Source organism: Equus przewalskii, chromosome 14 (assembly GCF_037783145.1).
Source record: "Equus przewalskii isolate Varuska chromosome 14, EquPr2, whole genome shotgun sequence".
Lineage (NCBI taxonomy): Eukaryota > Metazoa > Chordata > Mammalia > Perissodactyla > Equidae > Equus > Equus przewalskii.
In genome coordinates, this window is record NC_091844.1 from 78,496,396 (window position 1) to 78,520,418 (window position 24,023).

Genomic DNA, 24,023 nt, shown 5'->3' on the forward strand with positions numbered 1-24,023 from the left:
AACACTCACTGCATTTCTTATCATTCTCCGAACACACCGTTTACAAACTCGTCTCGGTGCTCTTGTATATCAAGTTCCCTTGGCTCAGAATGCTGTTTACCTGACCTCTTTACCTGTCTGGGAAGTTGTTTAAAGGATAAACCTTCCGCTGGTGTTACCCTGTGAAGGCTTCCTTGGCCTCTTCCTCCATGCAGTTAATCTGTCCTTTAGGCGTTTTTGCCCCTAACTCAAAGACCCTTGAAGAGGTTCTTTGCAGCAGTGGTCTGTGTTGGCTTGTCCTTTCCCCCGGAGTGGACTCTACTCATTTTCATTCCTGTGTATGACTATATGTCCAAGGCCATCTGAGGAAATGAAGGTAGGGATAGAAAACATGCCCCTTAGCGTGACACCGTAGGTGATACTGATGCACTGGGAGAGCTAACTATGACACTATGAATTCATTCCAGGAAGAACTATAAATGGTTTACTACGAAGGTTCTTTAGGGGCCGGCTCCGTGGCCGAGTGGTTAAGTTCACGCGCTCCGCTTCTGCGGCCCAGGGTTTTGCCAGTTCGGATCCTGGGCGCTGGCATGGCACTGCTCATCAGGCCATGCTGAGGCAGCATCCCACATGCCACAACTAGAAGGACCCACAACTAAAAATACACAACTATGTACCCGGGGGCTTTGGGGAGAAAAAGGAAAAATAAAAAATCTTTTTTAAAAAAAGAAGGTTCTTTAGTTGTCTAGCACATTCCTCATTGCTTAGCACACAGTTTGCGTTTAGTAAATATTGATGGGATGAAGGGAATTTCTTAAGATTATATAGTTACTTTGTTGCAAAGGTATTTGAACCTGATACCTCTGATTCCTAGACCCGTGATTTTCCTCTTTTCCACAAAATTTTGAGGTTGAAGATTATTGGGAAAATTAATCTCTCTCTCGTTTTTGTTAAGGAGAAGTAAAGTTTTAACTCCCACACATCATGAGCTTTAGTCTAGAAAATTTAATTGGTACTGTAGAAATTCTGTTTTGCTTTGTATCTTTATAGAATAATTTAAAAACACTTGTTTGCTTCAAAATGTGATTCTTGAAGTGAACACTTAACAGCTGAATATCCTGCATATTTAAGGAGGTAATGATTACCACTGTGTGTAAATATTCTGGGTGGGGGAAGTTACTGCAACAGAAAGGAGCATTCATGATATGTTATTTTCTACATTATTGTCTGTGGACTTGATCTTTCCTAAAATCCAAAAATCCTTTCAGTAGTAAATCACAGAATGCTTAAGATATACCCATTAATGTATAAACAGCCTGAAAATGTCACAAAGCAAATTATATGCTAATTTCATTTTCAGTATTTGACAAGACTTGTGGGTTGATGCTAAGTGTTAAAGCCGATTCACTGAATTTCTTTTCGTGGACTTCATTAACTGTAAAAATTTTTGTACATCATTTGAGATACTGTATCTTGATGTTCCCCTTTTTAAGTTAAAAAAAAAAGAGAGAGACAAGTACAGAGTATGATGTAATGAACACCTAAGTACTACTACCCAGAATTAACAAATATTAAGATTGTCTTTTTTTTTTTTTTCCTGAAGAAGATTAACCTTGAGTAACATCTGTTGCCAATCTTGCTCTTTTTTTGCTTGAGGAAGATTAGCCCTGAGCTAGCATCTGTTGTTGGTCTTCCTCCACTTTATATGTGTGTCACCGCCACAGCATGGCTAACGAGTGGTGTAGGTTGGTGCCTGGAATCCAAACCTGCACACCCAAACTGCTGAAGCAGAGTGTGCTGAACTTAACCAACAGGCCACAGGGCCAGCCCCAAGGTTGTCTTTTTTAATTAAGATATGTGAGTGTGTACATACACACAAATATATAAATGTGAGAGAGAGACAATAGTACAAACAAAATTTCCTCCCTCCATTTCTTTGTCTTACTTCTCCTTTCTGGAGGCGACTGCTCTCATATTGGTATGTGACTTTCCAATATGTGTTTTTGTATTTGTTCCTTGTATACTGTATATATTTCTCTGAACAATTTATTGAATTTATTTATGCATACCTTTTAAACATTTAAAATATTTCTAATTTTCTTGCATTATAAATATTGCTGCACAAAATGTTCTTTTCCCAGAGATAAATATTCCTGTGTTAGACTTTTTCCAGAGTTCTCTTAGAATGCAGTTTGTGGGATTGTTGGGTTTGTGCATCTATTAGATGTTGTCATGTCAGTCTCCAAAATGATTGCTCCAATCTCACCAGTAGTTTGTAGGAGTTACTGTGTCCCTAAACATTCTAGAGTGTGCGTGGCATAAATCTATGCTGTTTTGGTCTGCATTATTGGCTTTTGGATTCCTCCTTTTGTGACTTGCTTATTCTCTGTCTAGTTTCCGTTTGGGCTGGTTTGTGGGGAACTTTATAGATTCTGTCTGCTAATACTGTTAGTTTTACGTGTTGTAAATAACTTCCCCTGGTGTGTGGTTTGTCTTTTCACTTTGTGGATAGAAGTTTAAGATTTTAATGTGGTCAAATTTGAAGGAGAATGTCTTAATGACAGTAGAGTAGGGTGGTATTTGCAGGTCAAGATGCACAAAGCACAGCTCATAAAGGGAAAGATTATCAGTGTGAGTCAAGTTGACTCTTCTCAAAGCTCTCCTATCCTGTACGAATTTTATGTTTGTCTAGTTCCGTTACGTCAGTTTGTTCAGTTCTTTGAAAAATTCTGTTGGGATTTTATTTGAAATTGCATTCAATTTATAGATTAAGAAGAATTGACATCATTAAGATATTGAGAGTCTGTCAAAGAACATGATATTTCTCTCTCTTTATTCATGTCTTTTATGTCTTTGACAAACATTTTGAAATTTTCTTCCTGATGCTTCCCTTTACTGAATTCTCAGCTTAGCATTGTCTAGTGCCCTCTTTCTTGGTTTGTGACCCCTTTCCCCCATTTCTCCCATCTCTGTTGCCATGCCCCTTCCCTTCTCCCTGCCTCATCTTATATCTTACCACTCAGATCAGCAAGAATAAGGACGGGCAGGGGAAGAGGAGTCTCTCTAGCACTTTTCACTCTGTGCGCCTTAAGGAGAAAGATGGAGCTTAAATTCATGAGTCACTCAGGAAACATTTATTGCATATACTGTGCTGTGCCGCAGACTTCTCCCCTCTTTTCCTGCTGACTATTTTCATTTCAGTTACATGGTTTTACCAGTGGAACTTGATTCCTCTTCACTTTGGCTGGTGTTGCCCAGGAAGCCTATTCTGACACTGCGTTCGTGATGGAGGTTTATTTATGAGGCCAGGTATCACTCTCAACCTGCTTTCCTTTTCTTAGTCACTTGTAGATTAGCCCTAGTCTCATATGAGTCCTGTAAAACAGTAAGGTAATGGGCCAAATTAACATCTTGAATTGGGGTTGATACCCCTTGGCATGTGTAACTGAAGATAACCCTTCAGTAAATGGAGACTGGGTTATTGTCTTCAGATAGGGCTGTCATCTTTTGCACGAGTTAATTCCAGACTCCCAGCTGTTCTTCCCTTTTATTTGCCCATAATTAGAGAGCAAGCATTCTGAATGCAGAGAGCATACTTGTGCATCTCCATGGACTTAGGGCTCTGCACATTGTCTGACACACAGTAGCTACCAGTTACCCATGTTGTGAATACGTTGATCAAGTTGTCTCTGTTCCTCCCGTTTAAACACACATAAGCACACATGCCTGCTTGCATGTGTGAACACGTGTGCATTCTTGTAGTTGGAGCGTCAGTGTCCCAAAGCTGCCATACCATCTGGTGGGAACAAGACTTGATTAGTTCCATCATTCTGCCTCTTTATCCACCTACCCTTCAGTCTGGCATGAGTGGAGGAAAGGTTGTTTGGAAGCAGATATTGAATCATTTTTGTTATTAATGGAGCTTATCATGTTGTAGCCAATTTGATCTATGCATGGCCATGATATTTATCAGAATTCATAGAGAGGAAATGTATTCTAGTATCAAGACCAGGAGATAATAAACTGAAATCTCAGTTAGCTCTGTATCTCTTTCATTAGTCAGGCAACTTAAAGTTTTATATGTATATTTTTTAATCTTATAATTAGATAAGACACCCATCCTCTCCATGACATAGTAATGCAAATGAAATAATAATGCTCAATCCCTTGAGAAAAGAATTATACTGTTAATAGAAATATATATGTTGCACATTGAACAGAGGAAAACTATTTTAGTTATCAGGATCTGTTGTATCCTGAGAATTGTCAATTAGTTTTTATTTTTATGATAATTATAGGTTACTGATTTTTAAAGGTGAGTTTGATGAATCACATGATTTCTGTTTGAAAAAATGTTGTGATTAAATTTGGAAATGTAAATATTAAAATTTACCTGTTTTGTTCTATTTATTCAGAGGACTTTTTCCTAACAAATTGAGTTTTGAAAAAAAAATTACTTATGAGAAGTTTGAAGCATGTTCATAGAGAGAATAGTATACTGACTCCCTTGTTTCTGTCATTCAGTTTAACGATCAGCTCATGGCCAATCTCATTTCATCTCTATCCCCAGCCATTCCTTCACCCACCTGTTCCTGCATTATTTTGAAGTAAATCCTGGACAGCATACTATTTCATCTAAATATTTCAGTGTGTATTTCTAAAAAATAAGGACTCTAAAAAACATAAACATGAAACCGTTATCACATCTGAAGATAATTAACAGTGATTTGTCAATATCCTCACATATCCAGACTGTGTTCTCTTTTAATCTGCTCTCCATTTTCTCCTGTCTTTTGCTCTTTTGCTCTGAGTGAGTGTATGTGTGCATGCATATGCATGTGACTGTGACTGTGTTCTGAAGAAACCGGGTCATTTTTTCTGTAGTTTCCTACTGTCTAGATTTTTTAGATTTCCCATTGTTTAGATCGCATCTTTGTAGTGTTGTTTTAAAGTGTTTTTCTTTTATCAGCTGTAGTGTCTTCAGATTGGTAGTTAGATCCGGAAGAATAATGTGATTTTATCTGCACTAGATATACCCTTTTTTTGGAAATTATTTTGGTGGAAAAGAATCATTTGAGCAGAACGGGTGCTCTAGGCAAGTAATACTCATATTTCTAGCTTGACTGTGGACCCAACTCTCTTTTGCCCTGGTGAACAGGGTCAATTATGTGTTAGCTCTGAGGATTGGCCTAGGGTAGAAACAGCACAAATGGGTTGCTGTAAGGCATCTTCTCAAAATTTGTTACTCCGATGTGCTGTGATGTACAATTGTTAGAGCCATATGGAAAAGCAGTGGGAGAAAGGCTTTGAGTGAAGGCTCAAGTTCTGTTTCTGTGAATAAACCACATTTATATTACACTATGAATTTTGAGATTTTGAATTAGGCTAAGCTCCATGGCTAAACGTAGAGGGATTTTATGCAGTTTTGAAAGTTTTACGTCTGGCTGTATGTGGTAGAGATGAGGTTTTTGTTGTTGTTTTTAACTTAGTTCAGAAACAGGTGTTAGAAAGCAAGTGGTCAAATGAGAAGAGAGCAGTTGGTGGAATTAATCTGACCGGTCATCTGAGTTCTAGGGCTGGGAAGGAAACAGGTGTATATTAGTTTCCTATGGCCTAACAGTTTAGACCATCGTGCTTAAACAAACTTATTATCTTATAGTTCTGGAGGTGGGAAGTCTGAAATGGGTCTCACTGAGCTAAAGTCAACAGATTTTCATTGATTTTAATCAATCAAACACAGCAGAGCTGTGTTGTTTCTGGAGCTCAGGGGGAGAATCTGTTTTCTTGCCTTTTCCTGCTTCTAGAGGCTGCCCCGCTTCCTTGGCTCGTGGCCCCTTCTGCCTTCAAAGCCAGCAGTGGCCAGTTGAGTCTCTCTCACGTCACATCACTCTGACACTGACTCTCTGCCTCCCTCTTCCACTTTTAAGGACCCTTGTGGTGATACTGGGCCACCTGGATAATCTTGGATAATCTCCCTGTTTTAAGGTCGTTGATTAGCAACCTTAAATCCATGTAACATACATGTTCATAGGTTCCAGAGATTAAGACATGGATATCTGTTGGGGGGTCCATTATTCTGCCTGTCACACAAGGCGAGCAGAATTCACAGGGGACAGGCGTTGCTTTCTGCACTAATACAGTTCTTTACAACTACCCTTGAGCATACACTTCTACTGGTCTTGAAGGGGAAATATTGAGAGCTCCTGGTGTTACATCATGAGGTACTTATATTTATAATTATATAACTTTAAAACTTAACATTGGCTAACATAACCATATAACTGAGTCAATCTGTTGATATGCTAGCTCTAAGGAACCTTATGAAGTGTTGTTTTCTTTCACCTTTTGCTTTCTATGCAGAGACTGAAAGTTTTTATCTTTTTGCTTTTCTATGAGCGTGGCCTAGAAAAAGGTAAATACTAATATATGTGGTGAACTGCATCCTCTTTTTGACAAAATAGGAGCCCGATGATGACAGATTTAATATACATATTGACGTAAAGGGAGTTTGATATAGTTTTGTGTCATTTGGACAGTGGTAGATTGTGTGTGGGGAGCATTATGTGGACATGACTGGTGAAACCTCTCTTTTGAAGTCTTTTTCTCTCTCTTAGGCAGCAGGAAATTTCCAAAGCATGGGGGAGGGACTTTTCAAAAAATTCAGACATTAGGAAGTCTGTGGCTTCTCTCTTCTGTTACTCTTACCACCTTATTGTCATTGGGAACAAGAAATAATTCACTGGTAATTGTAGTATTCCCTTTAATATAACAGAATTTCTACTTTCAAACTTTTTTCTTTTTCAGACAGGGATTACGATATCTCTTATACAGTTTCCTGCCAGATTTACAGAATATAATTTTAAAAACATAACTTTAAAAGCCATGATCGTTTGGGTTCCATTATTAATCAGCTTAGTTTGTACAGTGGTTGCATAGTCTTTGACTTTCGGTATATGTTAGGCTCTTTGCTCTGTTGGTAACTGACCTCTAATTGCTGATGAAGTATAGCAAACAGGAAAGTGAGCCTGTCCTAATGTGCAGCTATCCTCCTGCAGTCTTGTTTCAATATCGTGATTACTGCACAGTTGTGTTCCCTCCGCAGTGTTCCCAGTTGTCATTTCCTCCTCACATCTGTAATCGTGCCCTCACTGCATCCACTGCACTGCTGTAGTTAATCTACTTGTATCTGGGGGAGGCGACCCATCTGTTTATTAAAGTTTATTGGTGTGGATGCTCTCAGTTTCTTTGATATTCAATGGTCAACTTTAAAGCACTTTTTCTCATTTCTAAGTTCCTGTCTGGGTTTTAGGTGCTTGAATACTTAAGCCTTGCCTCTGTGTGAGTGAAGGTGAAATTCTAGTTGAAAAACCATCTCATTTCTTTTTGATTGTTTCCTCTAAAATATTTTACCCTCTAGGTTGGTATATAGTAATTTGACTGTAGTTGTCCTTGTGAAGGTGACTGTTTCTGCTCTCTTTGTTTTAATGTAGTTCATAAATGCAATTTATTAATTTTTTATTTTTCTCTTTTAGACTTTTACTGGTTGGTGGTTGTGAAACTGCTGAAGTGGGCACATCAAAAGCTTCTAGCTCTGGCCTTTCTGCCTGGAGAGTTCTTTCAGGATCACCGTATTATAAGCAGGTTACTAATGGTGGAGACAGGGTCACTGCAGTAAGTATTGGTTATGGCATTTCACTTTGCTAAGAGGTCTCAGACAGGGAATCTCTTTGTAAGATATAGAGAAGGAAATCATTTGTTTTAAATGAGGAAGGTGACTTCTTGCTAGCAAAATTTTAGTATTTCTTTCAAATATCTAGTGTATCCAAAGCATATTGTATTTAACTTGGTCTCATTTTTAGTAACAATATTTGCACATATTAGAAAAGCAACCTAACAGTCCTGTTACTCGCATTTGCTTATTTAGACATTAACATTTATCAAGCACTTTTTATGTGCTGGCAACTGTTCTGAGTGCTGTTACGTTTATTAGTTCGTTTAACTCTCAGTAACCCTTTGAGGTAGATATTGTTGCTAGCCGGAGTCTATTGATGAGGGAAGGCAAGTGTAATTAAGTAACTTGCTCTGGGTCACCCAGCTAGCAAGGGGCAGAATTAGGGTATAAACTCTGGCAGAAGTTCCCCTGTTAACAACCGTGGTATACTTCCTTCCATTTTGTTACATATTTGTGTGGACTCTTCATCCATCCATTCACTTATTCGTTCTGTAATCGAGCTTCTCTTTTGTATCAGGCACTCCTTTATGCTGTGTCAGTCAGTATAGGCTAGGCTTTGATGTAATAATAAAACAGTCACATAAATAAATGGAAAATCCTGACATTTCTGTAGGTGACAACGTAAAAATTTATTCCTTATTTGTGGCAGATCCTACTGTTGCTACCATGAATCCCTGGACAGCTTGTTCCAAATGATGATTAAAGCATCAGTGGAGGCTAGTGACCTCTTGAGGTCTCACTATGTCAATTTATGGCTTTAGGGAGGGGAAGAGAGGGCTAAAGGTACAACTTTTTACTGTCTTACACCAGAACCAACATTGCTTTTGCTCACAGTTCGTTTGTTGTAACAATCATGTGGCCCCTCCTACCTTCAAGGGACCTGGAAAGTAGTTTTCTCTGTGTCCAGAAAGGTGAGAAAAACTACATAAAGGTGAATACTAATTGTGTCTACTGTATTGGCCATTCTGTAACATTATATATCTTCGTTTCTTGTGTAAACTGCATGAAAACAAGTACTTGCTCATAATTATGCACCTGTGCTTAGCACACTGCCTGATTTGTAACGGGCACTCAAAGAATTTTTTTTGAGTGAGGGAAGAAACCAAGAAATTAAAGAGAAACATAACACAAGTGAATGTGCTATGCTGTTTCTTCCTATAATGAATGTTTTTGTCCATTATTTCTGTCTTAAAACATATTGATTTAAAAATAATTCTCTAAAACAATGAATGGTTAAAGGTTTTGAGGTTGAAAAGGAAATAATGAAGTACTTTTGAAAAGAAATCATTAGCGATTATAGAAAGCTTCCACTATTTTTTTCCTTTAGCTTTTAGCATATACTCAAATATGAGATTGTGAACTTAACCCAACAAAGTAGTTTTTTCAAAAAATTAGGTCGATTTATTAGTTTATAGGGCACCAGACCTTAAAACAGTTTGTATTTGTAGATAGAGTTATATAGTACTGAGCTCTGTGCTTTTTCTTCCATTCATTATCCATCTATTCATTCTAGCACCCATTTATTCTCTCTGCAGGACCCAGTGAGGAGTCCAGTTTGAGTAGTATTAGCCACATGTCTCAGATAAGGAGCCTAAGGCCTTTTGAGATCTCAACAACTGAAAATAGGGACACAAGTGGAACCAGATCTTCTAGCTCCTTCCCCCACTCCCCAGAGGGAGTTATATTCATGTTATTGGCACTGTCAAATTCATGCTATGATGTTTACCCCATCATTTCTTAAAAAAAGAAGTGAGGTAGGAGTTGCTGATGCACATTCGACATACTATTTCATATTTGCAGGAATTTAGTCGTGTCTCTCTAATTTAGTTCGTACCCAGCTTGTAGTTTTGTATGTGAGATATATCAGGGCAGATCTTGGAAAGAGTTTGAACAATTTTATCTCTTGACTCTGTCTAAGTGTGAAGTATGCAGCTTATTTTTAAATGGTTCAGTCAAAGACTAATTTTAAAAAAAGTATGTATACATACACACAGATACAGCAAATGTGGCAAAAGTTTAATCATTGGTGAACCCAGCTGAAAGGTATACCGGTGTTTCATGTAAAATCGTTTCAGCTTTTCAGTAGCTATGAAATTTGTCATAATATTTAAAGGTTGAGGGAAAAAAAGAAAAAGTAGCTAAATGTGGAGGATACAAGGAGATAAAGTGGGCCAACTCTGGAGTCTGTTTCAGGACACTGTACTCAAGTGTATTTGTGACAGAGTGGGCTGGGGAAGGGAAAGTCGCAGAGTACTGTCGCATATCATGAAGTCTTTTTTTCACCTTGACTTCCTTGAATTCTCTTGTGTTTTCACTTTGCTCCTTACCGAAGTATTGGAATCTGCTCTGCTATATACGGTTCTTCCCTCTCTGGCCTGAAGCTTTCGTGTTGGAGTCTCTTAAAAGAAAATTGCTTGTGCTCCAGCAGAATAAGTGGGGGAAAATATTGAATTGCAAATTGAATGCTCTGCTGTCTGATTCACTTCTTGAAATGCTGCAAGCATATTTTAATTACGTTAGTAGCTTTTAAATGTGTCTTGCAGCTAAACTTATGATCATTCTACATAGCCTTGCGCTAGCTCAAAGCAATTCGAAGTTATAGGATTACTTCCTTTTGTCAGGTGGAAGATATTGTCCTCCTTGAACCTCCTCTTGTTGTTTGTTTAAGGTTGCTATTGCGTTGGGGTGGATATTGACTGAAAAATGCTGCTGACGTATATGTATCTAGTCTCTCACAAGGCTGCTAGGTTGTAAAAGAGACTATGGAAAATCCAATATATGCATTGACCAAAGTTTCCAAATTAAAATGTGAGATAGTTTTATTTATTCATTTGTTCAACATTGAACCACAGCTCCAGGTATTAGGAATATAAAGGTAGCAGCCCTCAAGGGGTTTACTGTATTGGAAGAGACAGCGGTGTTCACAAATAAGGGCAATAAGCTTAACAGATACCAAGTTAGAGTTCAGTAGCTGGGAGAAAGGAGAGAACCTGAGCTCAGGAGTCGGAAGCCTGGGACTGGAATTCTAGCTCTTCACCTACTACTTGTGTATGAAGGCTTTTACCAGGGTCAGATGAGGTCCTCTATGTGAAGGCAGTTGATAAACGGTGAAACGATCTACAGTGTTAATCATTAGTATCTATTTGTATTTTTAAGGTTAAAATTTTAGAAAAAGTATAAAAATGAACAAAACTGACTACACTTTATGTTATTGATGCTGCTGCTTTTTAGACTGTTGTTGTGGAAAGAACACAAGCTTTTTGGAATCCTTTTTTTCTGAGGAATCCTCTTTCCCTGAGAAAATAGAGGTAATCTGAAGAGTACTTCCGTAAGGTCCTGCCTGCGTCTGTGCCTGCACACCATGTCTTTTCGCTGGCTGTGGATGAAGTGTCCTTGCACAGCTAAGCCGCCCGTCCGTGCGTCCACTAGATCTCGCACTTGCTTGTTGAAGGGTATTTGTCCTACATCATGAATTTTGCTGTCTATTAGATTTATCAGCAGACAATATTCTATTTTTTTCCATCGTAAAACTCTTTACTTTTGGGGGGATTTCGACCCCACTAAGTCCTACTCCCACCCCATTTCCTTCCCTTTGTCCAGCATATTCCACAGTTGTCTATACTTGTTTCCAGTTCCTCTCTTTCCGTTCTCTTTGGAATTCAGTTCAATGGGGATTTACCTCCATCATTTCTTATTTTACCTCCATCATTATCTTATTGATGTTATAGTGCCTCCAATATTTTTACCAGCTTATCAGTTTTATTGGTATTCTTTGGTTCCTACTAATTGCTCATATAAAAATCAGTTTATTTTCCTCTCCTTTCTCCTCCCTTTTTAAGTTGTGTTATTTCTACTTTGTCAAAACACAGAATATTTACACATTAGTTTAACCTGGTCCTCACCTCTCTTTAGTCTTAGATGTCCATTTATACATTTTTAAATGCTCCCTGTCACTTCTTTTGTTGAAATTTTCCCAGTCATCTCTTGCTTGGATGAAATTATCCTCTGGTAGATGTTTTGAGAAAGGCTCATAGGTGAAGAGTTCCTTAGGTTCTTATATGTTGAAAGTTGTTTTTCCATAGCCTGCATATTTGAAGCGAAAATGTGTCTGGGTATAAAATCCTTGGTTTACCCTTTCTTTCACCAAACTTTAAAAAACCACTACTCTCTTATTACTTTACTTTGTATGTGGAATTTGAAAAATCTAATGTAACTCAAATTGTTTCCCCTTTGTATATTATTTGGCTATTTTACTTGGAGGCCTTGAAGATTTTTTAATCTTTGAAATCTAATAGCTTTCTAGGATATTTCTTGGAGTTGATTATTCTGAGTTAGTTTTCCCAGTTACCCACTGGCTCTTTTAATGTATAGATTCAGATCTTTTTCTATTTCTGGAAAGTTCTCACGGGTTACAGTTTTTGGCAGTGGTTATAGCTAGACCTCAGACCCCTTTGCTAGCTTCCCTCGTCTGTCTTCCCTTGGCCCTGCAGTATTTTTTCAGTCTGCTTTTGCTTGCCTTGTGGTCGGCCTGGGTGGGGTGGGTGGGGATATGGGGTTGGCAACAGAAGTGGAGGTGACACCCTGGGATTTGGTGATTTTTCTCTTTCTACTTGGAGTTATTTTGAAGTTTGGTTATCCTCTATCTTTAAGTTAAGCTGAGGGTGTGGTTTTCATATAGATTTATTTTTTCCTTCTTGTTCTGTCTAGTTTTGGAGGAAATGTTAGGACATATGGAGTTAGGCCATCACTGCTGTCTTCAGCTACTCAAAAGTTTTGGTAGGAAAATTTTTAACCTCAACAAAACAATATCCTCCTTTGCCTTTTTCTTTTAAATTAAGGTAAATTATTGTAACATGAAATTAACCATTAACCATTTTAAAGTGTACAATTCATCGGCATTTAGTACATTCACAATGTTGTGCAACCATCACCACTCTGTTAGTTCCAAGACATTTTTTCCATCACCCCAAAGAGGAAACCCCATGCCCATTAAGCAGTCACTCCCTATTCTCCTCTCCCCCTAACTCCCGGCAACCACTAGTATACCTTCTGTTTCTATGGCTTTACCTATTCTGAATGTTTCATAGAAGTGGAATCATATAGTACATGACCTTTTATATTTGGATTCTTTCATTTAGCATCATATTTTTGAAGTTCTTTTAAGTTGTAGCATATATCAGTACTTCATTCCTTTTTATGACTGAATGCTATTCCATGGTATGGATATAACTACATTTTGTTTATCCATTCTTTAGTTAAAGGACATTTAGGTTGTTTCCACTTTTTGGCTTTTGTGAATAGTGTTGCTATGAACATCCTTGTACAAGTATTTGTTTGAATACTTGTTTTCAATTCTTTTCGTAAAAACCTAGGATGGAATTGCTGGGTCATATAGTAAATCTATGTTTAACTTTTTGAGGAACTACCAAACTATTTTCCACAGCAGCTGTACCATTTTATGTTCCTACTAGCAAAGTTTCAGGGTTCCAAATTCTCTACATCTTCAACAACACTTGTTATTTTCCTTTTTATTTTTTATTATACTCATTGCCCCCTCTTGCTTTTGTAAGTGTATTTCTTAAATCTAGAGATAAAAATAGTCTTGTGTTAGATTATTTCAAACAGTGGTTTTTAAATGATGACCTTTTTTTCTGGTAGTTTCCAAGTATAGGGTAGGGTCAATTCCATAATGTATGAAATTTCTGTTGGAAGCTTTGACCTTTTCCGTGGTGACGTTCGGATAAAATGGTAACCTGGGACAAGCTCATTTGAGAAGAGCTTGAAGTGGATTCTAATTTGAATAGATTGTATTGGACGTGTTATTTGTGTATTTAAAAAGCATTTGATTGTGGCTATATTTTGTAAAATTTACTACCTGGTGGATTTTTTTTTCCTTCAAATAAAAACAGCCTCACCAAGATCTTTGACACTTATTGATGATTTTCTTAACCATTTCTTAAAATACTAGGTTTGCTTTAGTTTTTATATCATGATAAAAGGACTTTTTACAATGAGGAAGCATTCCATTAATCTTTCTTTGTATGATCTGCATTTATTTTGTAGGTACCAAAGACACTGGGATTATTAAGGATGTTAAGTGTCAAGTTTTATAGTCATCAGGGACAAGAACAGGTAATGCCAATCGGCTTAACTTTGTGTTTCTTAAACATTTGCTCAGAGTACCTTTAAGGGCAAAATGGAATGAAGCTTGAATGTTACAGAGCTTCATCTGGGTGTGCTCGTAGATACTGTGTGGGTATATGCAGTAGTAAGAATTCATGGAGCTGTGCGCTGAAAATTTGTGTATTTTTACTATGTATCATTCTTATCTCAATAAAGAAAATTAAAAAAAAAATTTAAAGAATGAACCCAGTCCTCTTGGGTCTGGGAAGGTAGCCCAACGAAATCTTCTGGAAATATTATATATCTTGGAAGTTTCTAATTTTATCTTGTGAGTTTTGTATCCTTGTCATAATATATCCTTTTCGTTTGTTTTAAAATTTAAAAAAATTTCTCCCTAAATCTGAGATTACTGATGCATCAAGAGGAAATGAGCCACATTGATCCTGGGCTTCAACTACCATTATTATACTCTTTTGTTCCTCAGTGGGAAAGACATGAATCCATGGCAAGGACATTTGACGGTTTCGTCCTGAGTATAAGGGATCCGCTTAGGAAGTGCCTCTGAGGGAGATGGTTATATTTGCTCTCTCTGTATGGCTCTCACAAGAGCTTGACCTACTTGGGAACATCAAATCATACTCTTTCCAGTTTTGGGGAGAATCAAAAACCTAATTTTTCCATTTCTTCAGTTTCGTAACTAAACCGAGAGAAACTGTAAGAAATATAGAAATTGTAAGAAATATAATGAGCGTTCTATTGTTGCATTTGTATTTAATATATTTTAAATTTGGAGTTCTACTTAATTCTCTTCCACTGACTTCAACTAAATCATGTGTTCTGGTTTGATTTGGCAGTCTATCTGGAGACTTGAGCAATAGCACTGCTCTATATGTCTACAAAGTCATTTTCATTTTTTTTTTTTTAAAGATTTTATTTTTCCTTTTTCTCCCCAAAGCCCCCCGGTACATAGTTGTGTACTTTTAGTTGTGGGTCCTTCTAGTTGTGGCATGTGGGATGCCGCCTCAGCGTGGCTCGATGAGCAGCGCCATGTCCGCGCCCAGGATTCGAACTGGTGAAATCCTGGGCCGCCAAAGTGGAGTGCGCAGACTTAACCACTCAGCCACGGGGCGGGCCCAGTCATTTTCATTTTTAATCCGTTGTATGTCTACACTGTTTTCCAGTTAGCATTCTCTTAGTCATTTCGTGGAGTTGTCTTCATTTTGTAGACTGACAAACATATGCAAGACTAAATGACTTGGCCTCTGCCATGTACTTTGTTCTTTCTAATTTACTATGTTGCCTCTTTTGGTCTTTCTGTTACCGTATTAATGCTTGAGAGCATTACTTTGCTTTTCTCTATGTATGTTTTCCCCATTATCCTTAATACTATCTAAATAATAACTTTATCTTTAACAAATTTTAAAGGGTTCACTGCTTTTTTAAAAATCCTGTTGACTATAGTTAAGCAATAATGTGGAGTTTCAGTATTCATTTATTCTTTTAGTCAGTCAACAAGCACTTATTTTGAGCCAGGCGTGGTGTTAGAGCTGAGAATAAATAGATGACTAAAATGCAGTGCACTTCCTCCGAGTGCCCACGGTGTAGCAGGGGGACAGATAGAGAAGCAACTGTAAACAGAACAGTATTACACATTTTGTAACCTCCTCTGGAACGTAATACAAAGTGCCGTGGAGGTGCCGAAGAGGGAGCATTTACTTCTAGATTTGGAAGTATGAGTTCCTCAGTTCCTCAAGCAGAAAGGGAAAGGCTGGGCGTTGCCAGCCTGAGAGCAGCGTGTGCAAAGTCCTGGAGGCATCGGAGGATACTGCGGGAGCACTCCAGTTTGCTGGGGTGTAGGATCCAGAGACACTCGTTTTTTGTTGATTGTTGTCACATATTTAGAACAAGAATTGTTTGGGGATTGATATCCATGCTTCCATTTGTGCCATATCCTTCACATATTAGATACTGTTTTTATTAGTTGGTTTGCTATATTAATAGGCAAATCTAGCTCTGTTGAATCAGTATAAAATGACCATCTTCCTTTGACTCTTTCTTACCCCTGGGCACTCCAGAAGGTGTGTCACCTTCACTCACTGCTGTTGGTTATTCTCTTGTGTGGAACTTGGCTCTCTCTCGTTCTCATCAGTGTCCTCTGTGATTGAGCAGAAGGAGGGGGAAGGAAGCAACTCATTTCCTAATGGTTAGATCTTTCTTTGTGACATATTGTACCAGAATCTTTAACTGTTTGGACTTTTTAAAAATACTATGAAATTAGTATTCTAAAATCAATGCCCTACAATAAAATATCTGAATGTTATGTGTGTTATCTTATGTGTACCCAATGCTTCCTGGCCCTAGCAGTAATTATGGGGTATAGATTCTGTAGTGCCATAATTTTAGAGCTGAAGGGCCTCATAGAGATGATCTAATAACCTCTTATTATTGTGAACACTTTGTAGCTTACAAGTGTTTTCACGTGCTCTCACAGGAAGCTTGCATGACTGGCATTATGCTGCCTGTTTTATTGATGAAGAAATTAAAGTCTCAAGAGAAATGGCTTACCAAACTCCCCTCGACAGTGTCAGAGATGGCTTTGGGCTTGAGTTAGCAGGTGATCTGGTACCTTTTTTTACTACCTCTTGTTGGCTTTTGTCTAAGCGCTTAGTTGGACAATTGAAGAAACAGAAACCAGGATATAGGGTACTTAAAAGTAGCCAGGTTACAAATTATTTATTATCTTAGAAAGAACCTTCTTTTTTACTACTCAAATTTGGCAACAATTATATTTCTCTTTTAAAATGTGTATCTCTTAAGTGCTACTATTTTCTAAAAAGGGATCTACTTTCCTATATAGGAGCCATATGGCTAATATTTAGGTCATTTTGTTCTCTTCACTTTTCAGACTATAAGGCAGCAACACTGATTGGACAGTATTAGAGGGAATATATATGATATAACACAGCTCAGGCAGTGATTGTCACTTTGTGGGCACTCGATAAGTGATAGCGGTGGCTGCTGTTCTGTTAATTTCTTTATATCCATAATCACAGAGCTAATAATTAGTGGTCTATGGGTTCTTTTTAAATTATGGTTTAGTATACCCAAAACTTACATGATTCAACATAACCAACTCCTGGTTGTTTGGCATATGATATCTTTCAAAGAGTATATTGATAATAAAAATTACTTACTTTCTTTTATAAAGGGTATTGGCTTAGAAAAAGTGTTTTTCCAGAGGCTGTTTTCTGTCCTACATTCTTGTGCAGTGTTTTTTTTTGCCTCATGCGGTTAACCACGTTTTTGAGGATGTCTTTCTCTTGATTTGAGAATGGATTTCTATTACTTATTTATTTTGAGGGGTCAGACTTCTAAACCACAGTGGGCTAGAATGAACCCTAAACTCCTTGAGGGCCGAGATTTATGCTTGTTTTGCTCATTGCTGGCTCCTCCTACTGTACTGCAGTGCCTGGCGGGTAATATGTAGCATAAGGATGTAATATTCAGTAAATAATTGTTGAATGTTGGAAGAGCAGTGTTTACAAATTCATCTTTTAGTGAGTTGATATTTTTTCTTTAAGAATATGTATTAATCCAGAACATTTTGAGTGTATGCACTAGAGTTTGATACTTTCATTTTAATACCACTTGTACATTTGAAAGATATAATGAAATAGGAAACCACTCATTTTTAATTATTCTATATAGATGTAGGCAGTTGAAGAAACTGAGACAATTTAAACTAATTTCGGTACAAAGATCTGATATTTAACATTAAAAAAATCTCTGTTTTAGAAAGGGCAGTTCAGAAGTTTTATTGCGGTGTTTGGAGAGAAGGCACAATTCCTACTCTAAATATCGCTGCCAGTAGGAGAAGCCTTTAATTAGTGTTTTTAATTAACAAAAGATAAATGGACATTTGAGCTGGTGCTTTAATATAAATGAGAAATAGAGATGGAAGTTAAAGTCATGTTCCTATTATTAATGTAAATAGTATTTTGTTAGTTATCACATTGCTACACGAAAGATTCAAGGAAGCAAGAGGAAAGTATCTTTTGAAAAGTTTTGGGAAGAGATTTGAGACAAGAAGGTAAATAGAATCGATAATGTGGTCAATTAAAAGGGCCACAAGTGAATTACTGGTGTAGGCAGACCGTCTGCTGCGAAAGCTCTTCCTCAGCCGTCTTCCTGTGGCCCGTGCTGTCTACCCAGTGACGCTAACTTACCAAGTAATTATTTAGCTAGGCTGCTTTTCAGTGTAGTTAAAACCTCATGCAACAGAGTAGACTGAAGCACATACTAAGTGATATTCACCTTTTTCTTTTTTTTTTTCCTCATCTTCATTGAGGTATAATTGTAAGATATTTAAAGTGTATGTGATGATTTGCTGTACATATACATTGTGAAAGGATTTTCCCCCATTGAGTTAATTAACACAGTTATCACCTCACAAATTTACCTTTTTTTGTGTGTGAGGACATTTAAGTCCTGCTCTCAGCAAATTTCAGTTACACAATACAGTATTATCAACTGGAGTCACCATGTTATACATTAGATCTTCAGATCTTATTCGTCTTGTAACTGAAAGTTTATACTCTTTTACTAACCTCTCTCTATTTTCTCTGTTTCTATGAGTTTGCCTTTTTTTTTTTTAAGGTTCCACATATAAGTGACATCATGCAGTAGTTGTCTTTCTGCGTCTGGCTTATTTCATTTAGCACTAGGTTCATCCATGTTGTCGCAAATGACAGGATTTCTTTCTTTTTTTAAGGCTGAATAATATTTCACTGTGTGTGTGTATCACATTTTCTTTATCCATTCATCCATTGATTGACACTTAGGTGTTTTTCATACTTTGGATATTGTGAATAATGCTGCAATAAACATGGAAGTACAGGGGTCTCTTTAGATTATGGTTTCATTTCCTTTGGATATGTACTCAGAAGAGGGAATGCTGGATCGTGTGGTAGTTCTGTTTTTCATTTCTTCAGGAACCTCCACACTGTTTTCCATAGTGGCCGTACCAGTTTACATTCCTACCACCAGCACACAGGGTTCCCTTTTCTCCACGTCCTTGCCAGCATGTGTTATCTGTTTTCTTTTTGATAATAGCCATCCTAACAGGTATGAGGTGATACCGCACTGTGATTTTGATTTGCATTTTCCTGATGATTAGTGATGTTGAGCACCTTTTCATGTACCTGTTGGCCATTTGTGTGTGTTCTTTGGGAAAATGTCTGTTCAGGTCCTTTCCACGTTTTTTGAGTCAGTTGCTTTGTTGCTATTGAGTTACAAGTTCCTTGTATGTTTTGGATATTAACCCTTTATCAGATCTGTGGTTTCCAAATATTTGCTGCCATTCCATAGGTTGCCTTTTCATTTTGTTGGTGGTTTTTCTTTGCTGCGCAGAAGGTTTTTGGTTTGATCTACTCCCACTTGTTTATTTTTGCTTTTGTTTCCTTTGTTTTTGGTGTCAAATCAAAAATATCGTTGCTAAGACCAATGTCAAGGAGCTTCCCCCCCTGTATTTTCTTATAGGAGTTTTAAGGTTTCAGGTCTTATGTTCAAGTCTTTCATCCATTTAAAGTTGATTTTTGTATATGGTATAAGTTAGGGGCCCAGTTTTATTCTTTTGCCTGTGGCCATCCGGTTTTCTCAGCATTATTTGTTGAAGAAAGTATCCTTTCCCTGTTGTATATTCTTGGCTCCTTTGTTGTAAATTAATCAACCATGTATGCATGGGTTTATTTCTGGCCTCTCTATTCTGTTTCATTGATCTGTGTTCCTGTTTTTATGCCAATACCATACTGTCTTAATTATTATATCTTTGTAATATATTTTGGAATCAGGAAGTGTGATGCTTCTAGCTTTGTTCTTCTTTCTCAGGATTGCTCTGGCTACTTGGGGTCTTTTGTGGTACCATATAAATTTTGGAATTTTTTTCTATTTCTGTGAAAAATGGCATTAGAATTTTGGTAGGAATTGCATTGAATCTACAGATCACTTTGGATGGCATGAACTTTTTTTTTGTTTTTTATTTTGCTGAGGAAGATTAGCCCTGAGCTAACATTGTGCCAGTCTTCCTCCACTTTATATGTGCATCACTGCCACAGCATGGCTGACGAGTGGTATAGGTCCATGCCTGGGATCCGAACCCGTGAATCGGGGTTGCTGAAGTGGAGTGTGCTGAGCTTAACCACTACATCATGGGGCCAGGTCTCATGGACATTTTAACAATATTAATTCTTTCAATCCATGAACATGGAAAATCTTTCTACTTATTTGTGTCTTCTTCAATTTCTTTCATCAGTGTTTTAAATTTTTAGTGTACAGTTCTCTCACCTCTGTGGTTAAATTTATTCCTAAGTGTTTTATTCTTTTTGATCCTGTAGTAAATGGGACCGTTTTCTTAATTTCTTTTTCTGATAGTTTGCTGTTAGTGTATAGAAATGCAACTGATTTTTGTATTTTAATTTTGTATCCTGCAGCTTTGCTGAATTTGTTTATTGGTTCAAACAGTTTTCTGCTGGATCCTTTAGGGTTTTCTGTATATATCATATCATCTGTAAATAGAGATAGTTTTACTTCTGCCTTCCCAATTTGTATGCCTTTTGTTTCTTTTTCTTAACTAATTCCTCTGGCTAGGATTTCCAATACAATGTTGAATAAAAGTGGCAAAAGTGGGCACCTTGTCTTATTCCTGCTTTTAGAGGAAAAGCTTTCTACTTTTCACTGCTGAGTTACATATTCTTGGCCAACGTTCCAGCTGTTGTAATGATGATTAAAATAAAAATGATATTCATAGTTGAGGAATGTGAAAGAAATTCACAGACACATTTTAACCAAAGTGAAAATTATAGCTGCACCTAAATTTTATTGCTTTAGAATTGCTTAATTCAAATGGAGAAGAGAACAAGATTATTACTCGTTTATGCTGAGAAATCTTAATGCAATATGAGGAATTATGATTTGAATGTTTGAGATTTACTTTTATTCTGATGTACACTTGATGGAAAAGCCATTTCCTTCTATTTCCAAAGCACACCCTCTGGAATTGCCTCTCTTGCCAACCAGCAGATTCAGACTTCTAAATACTGCAGACTCTGCTCGCAGAATTTAGCATGGAATTCCTAACTGTGGCTTTAGATCTTGTGTCACAGTTACTGTCAGGGTAATAAATTATTCCCTGGGCCAGAAATACCCTGCATGCTTTAGACACTCAGAAATGTTTCTCCAAATAAAAAGCACAGTTTTTATTTCAGAAGGAAAACACCGTGTTTCTAAAGGAACATAGGTGGCTTGTCTGTTGTTGACTGGCTGCAATTCTGTTGCTGCTAGTAACGGCCTGTTCTCACTGTGCCTGTATGTGAAAGACAGCAGATAACTTGGGACTTTAAAGAAATGTATACTTAATGTGTGTACATGTAATATCTGGGATTTGATTTAAAATACTCCAGGGGAAGGAAATCCCTGAGGGCATTGTGGTGATTGGGGAAGAATATACGAAACAACCTTGAAATGTTGGTATTTATTTAGGCTGGTTATTGGGTCCATGGGTATTCATGATACTATAATTTGTACTTTTCTGTGTGTGTGTGTGAATGCAAATTTCTACAACAAAATGCTTAAAGAAAGAAAAGGTAAGTTTGCAGTGTGGATATCATGGTATCAGATGACACTAAGGGGATCAAGAACCTGTCACGTTAAAAGCAAGTGATAACATTTTAATGAATATATTTATCACTTAAGTGTCTAGGAGGGAAGGAGGGAAAGAGGGAGGGAGGGATTAAAAAAAGAAAATATAGCATATTCGTTCATTATTTTCCTGTTAAATTATTCACATTTTTCAGTATATGTTTTTTGTTAGTTTTTTGTTAAAGAATTTCTAAACGTCTTACTTGCTTTCAGAGCACTTTTAGTGGAGTTCTTTAGTAAAGCATTTGTAATACCTGGGAGTTACCATACAGATCACACATGACTAATTATTTAGGTGACAAAAACAATAAACTATACTTGAGTGTAATTTCTACCGAGAAGCATGCCTCAAACTGCTAGAAATCTAGGCCATGGCCCAGGTGAGGGCAGTGCTCATGGTGCAGTGGAAGTGACATGGACTGGGATGGAAGACTGCATCTAGTTCAGGTTCTGCTATCTACACTTGAATGACTGGGCAAGAATCTTAACCCTTTGGGTCTTCAGTTTCTTCTTCTGTAAGCTCTACTGGATGGATGGAGAGTTCTTTTAGCTAATAAAAATCTGTGCTTCTGAGGCCCACCTTATGCAAGACCGTGGAGCTTGTTGGCTTTAGAGTTGTGAAAGGAAGATGCCACTCCTCCATCTTCTACCCCTTCCCCCTCCATCACGGAGGAAGGGATGTGGTATACTTAACACTTTGCTTGAAATGCTTTTTCTTCTGTTGTTTCTCTTTCCCAGGCATTTGTATTTTAATCTTTCTTGCAGTTAATTGGCATTCTGGGATAAACGTGTTATATCCAGTTAAAGAGATTTTAGTCCTCAGTGAGGAGATTAGAGGATGCTAATCTTTTCATCTATCGCTCATCCAACAGTGTTCCTCACTTCTTAAAATTATTCTGTTTATTTTTGATGGTTAATGTGCCTTATCATTTTAGACCTGAGGCCTTAAACTCTCATGTCTACAGGGGCCAGGTAAATAATATGGTGAATTGAGCCAGGTGTCAATTCTGTTTTTTTAGTATGGTCATATTGAGTTTTCAGTTCTGTAGCTGATGTTTGACCTTAATCTTGGGGCCGTAAAAGGGAGTGGTGGGGGCTCTGGCTAACTGGAAAGCTTATGACATTTCTGAGGGTGCATATGCTGCCTAGTCCCATGTGATTATTGCCATTTGGGAATGGTGGGCCCTGTGTCACCAGATTTTCTAAATGTTCAGGAGAAATATGGTTGTGGGCTGCCATTTTCGGATCTCTCTTTTATTCTTTGTGGGTTAAGTACCTTAGACGTTGTCCTTAATAAGTGCTTGAATGGGTAAAGGTCCACTGAGTGTTTGTTCGATTCTTCTGGTTCTGTTGTAGGTGATAGGCAGGTGCCGCCTCTGCTTGTGTGGTTTCTCTAATTGTGGTAACCCAGCAAACCTGGTATTCTTGTCGGAAAGGATTGAGAGATTATTTGGACAAGTAGAACTTGAAAGATAAGGCTTTCTCTCTGTGTTCTGAGGTTGGCTATGTAAAATCAGTATATTACAAAGTTTCTCTTCTCTATGACAACAGTTAGATTCCTTAAATTGGATAATTTGCAAACAAATCTGGAAAATCTTCAACATTCAACAATGTTCTTTAATTTAAGGAATGCATTTTCTTCCTTGCCTTCTTCTGTTCCCATCACCCTTAGACTCTCCTTTCTTCCATCTCTCTCTTCCTCTCTCTCCCTTTCCTTCTCGTCTTAAAGCATGAATTTGTGGCCTATCTGTGATGTATGGAATATTCCAAGCATTGTGTACATACAGAATCTTGCAAAGATGTGGACTTAAAATTCAAGAAATTCACAATTTAGTCATCATCAACCCATAAAAGTTATTTAGAACTTGTGGAAATTGATGTGTGATATAAAGGAATATTTTGATAATGCTCGTATATTTGGGTTTGGGGTTATATGTAACTTATAACACTATAAAATAGGTTTTAAAAAAACTCTTTAAGGATAAGAGTCCTCTTTCTATATGCTGGAGCACAGTTATATGTTATGGAGCTGTTGGAACTCTTAATCATGAGAGATCATTTATGACATAGCACCTCTAAAGAATATTATTAAATTCTGGAAGTTATTTCTATTTGGCTGCACGTATCTTGCTCTGACATTAATGTAATATAATTATTGTATAGGATGGAATCTTTAAGATGACCCTTTCTCCGGATGGGACCCTCCTTGCAGCCATTCACTTCTCAGGGAAACTAAGCATCTGGGCCATTCCATCTCTGAAGCAGCAAGGGGAGTGGAATCAAAGTGAGCAGGTATGTCTCTTGATTATGATTATTTTTAGAATGATTCTCTCTTAAAGGTGAGTACGGACCATACTAATTTCATTTTGTTGATATTTTGCTGTAGTGCATAGCTATTATTTCTTCTTATTTCAAAGTGATAGTTAAAGTATAATATTATCAGTATAGTAGGGCAAATTAAGACTAGAGTACTAATTTTAATTTGTAGTGCAGT

General features: G+C 37.4%; 1 protein-coding gene across 1 annotated transcript in view; it reads left to right on the forward strand.

Moving 5' to 3' along the window:
* The window catches only part of NBAS (NBAS subunit of NRZ tethering complex), a 331,777-nt gene that overhangs the window by 49,905 nt on the left and 257,849 nt on the right, over positions 1-24,023 (forward strand). The window contains exons 10-12 of the mRNA XM_070574395.1: positions 7,512-7,650; positions 13,775-13,843; positions 23,693-23,821. Of these exons, the coding sequence (XP_070430496.1) occupies positions 7,512-7,650; positions 13,775-13,843; positions 23,693-23,821 (337 nt within the window). The remainder of the gene's footprint in view (positions 1-7,511; positions 7,651-13,774; positions 13,844-23,692; positions 23,822-24,023) is intronic.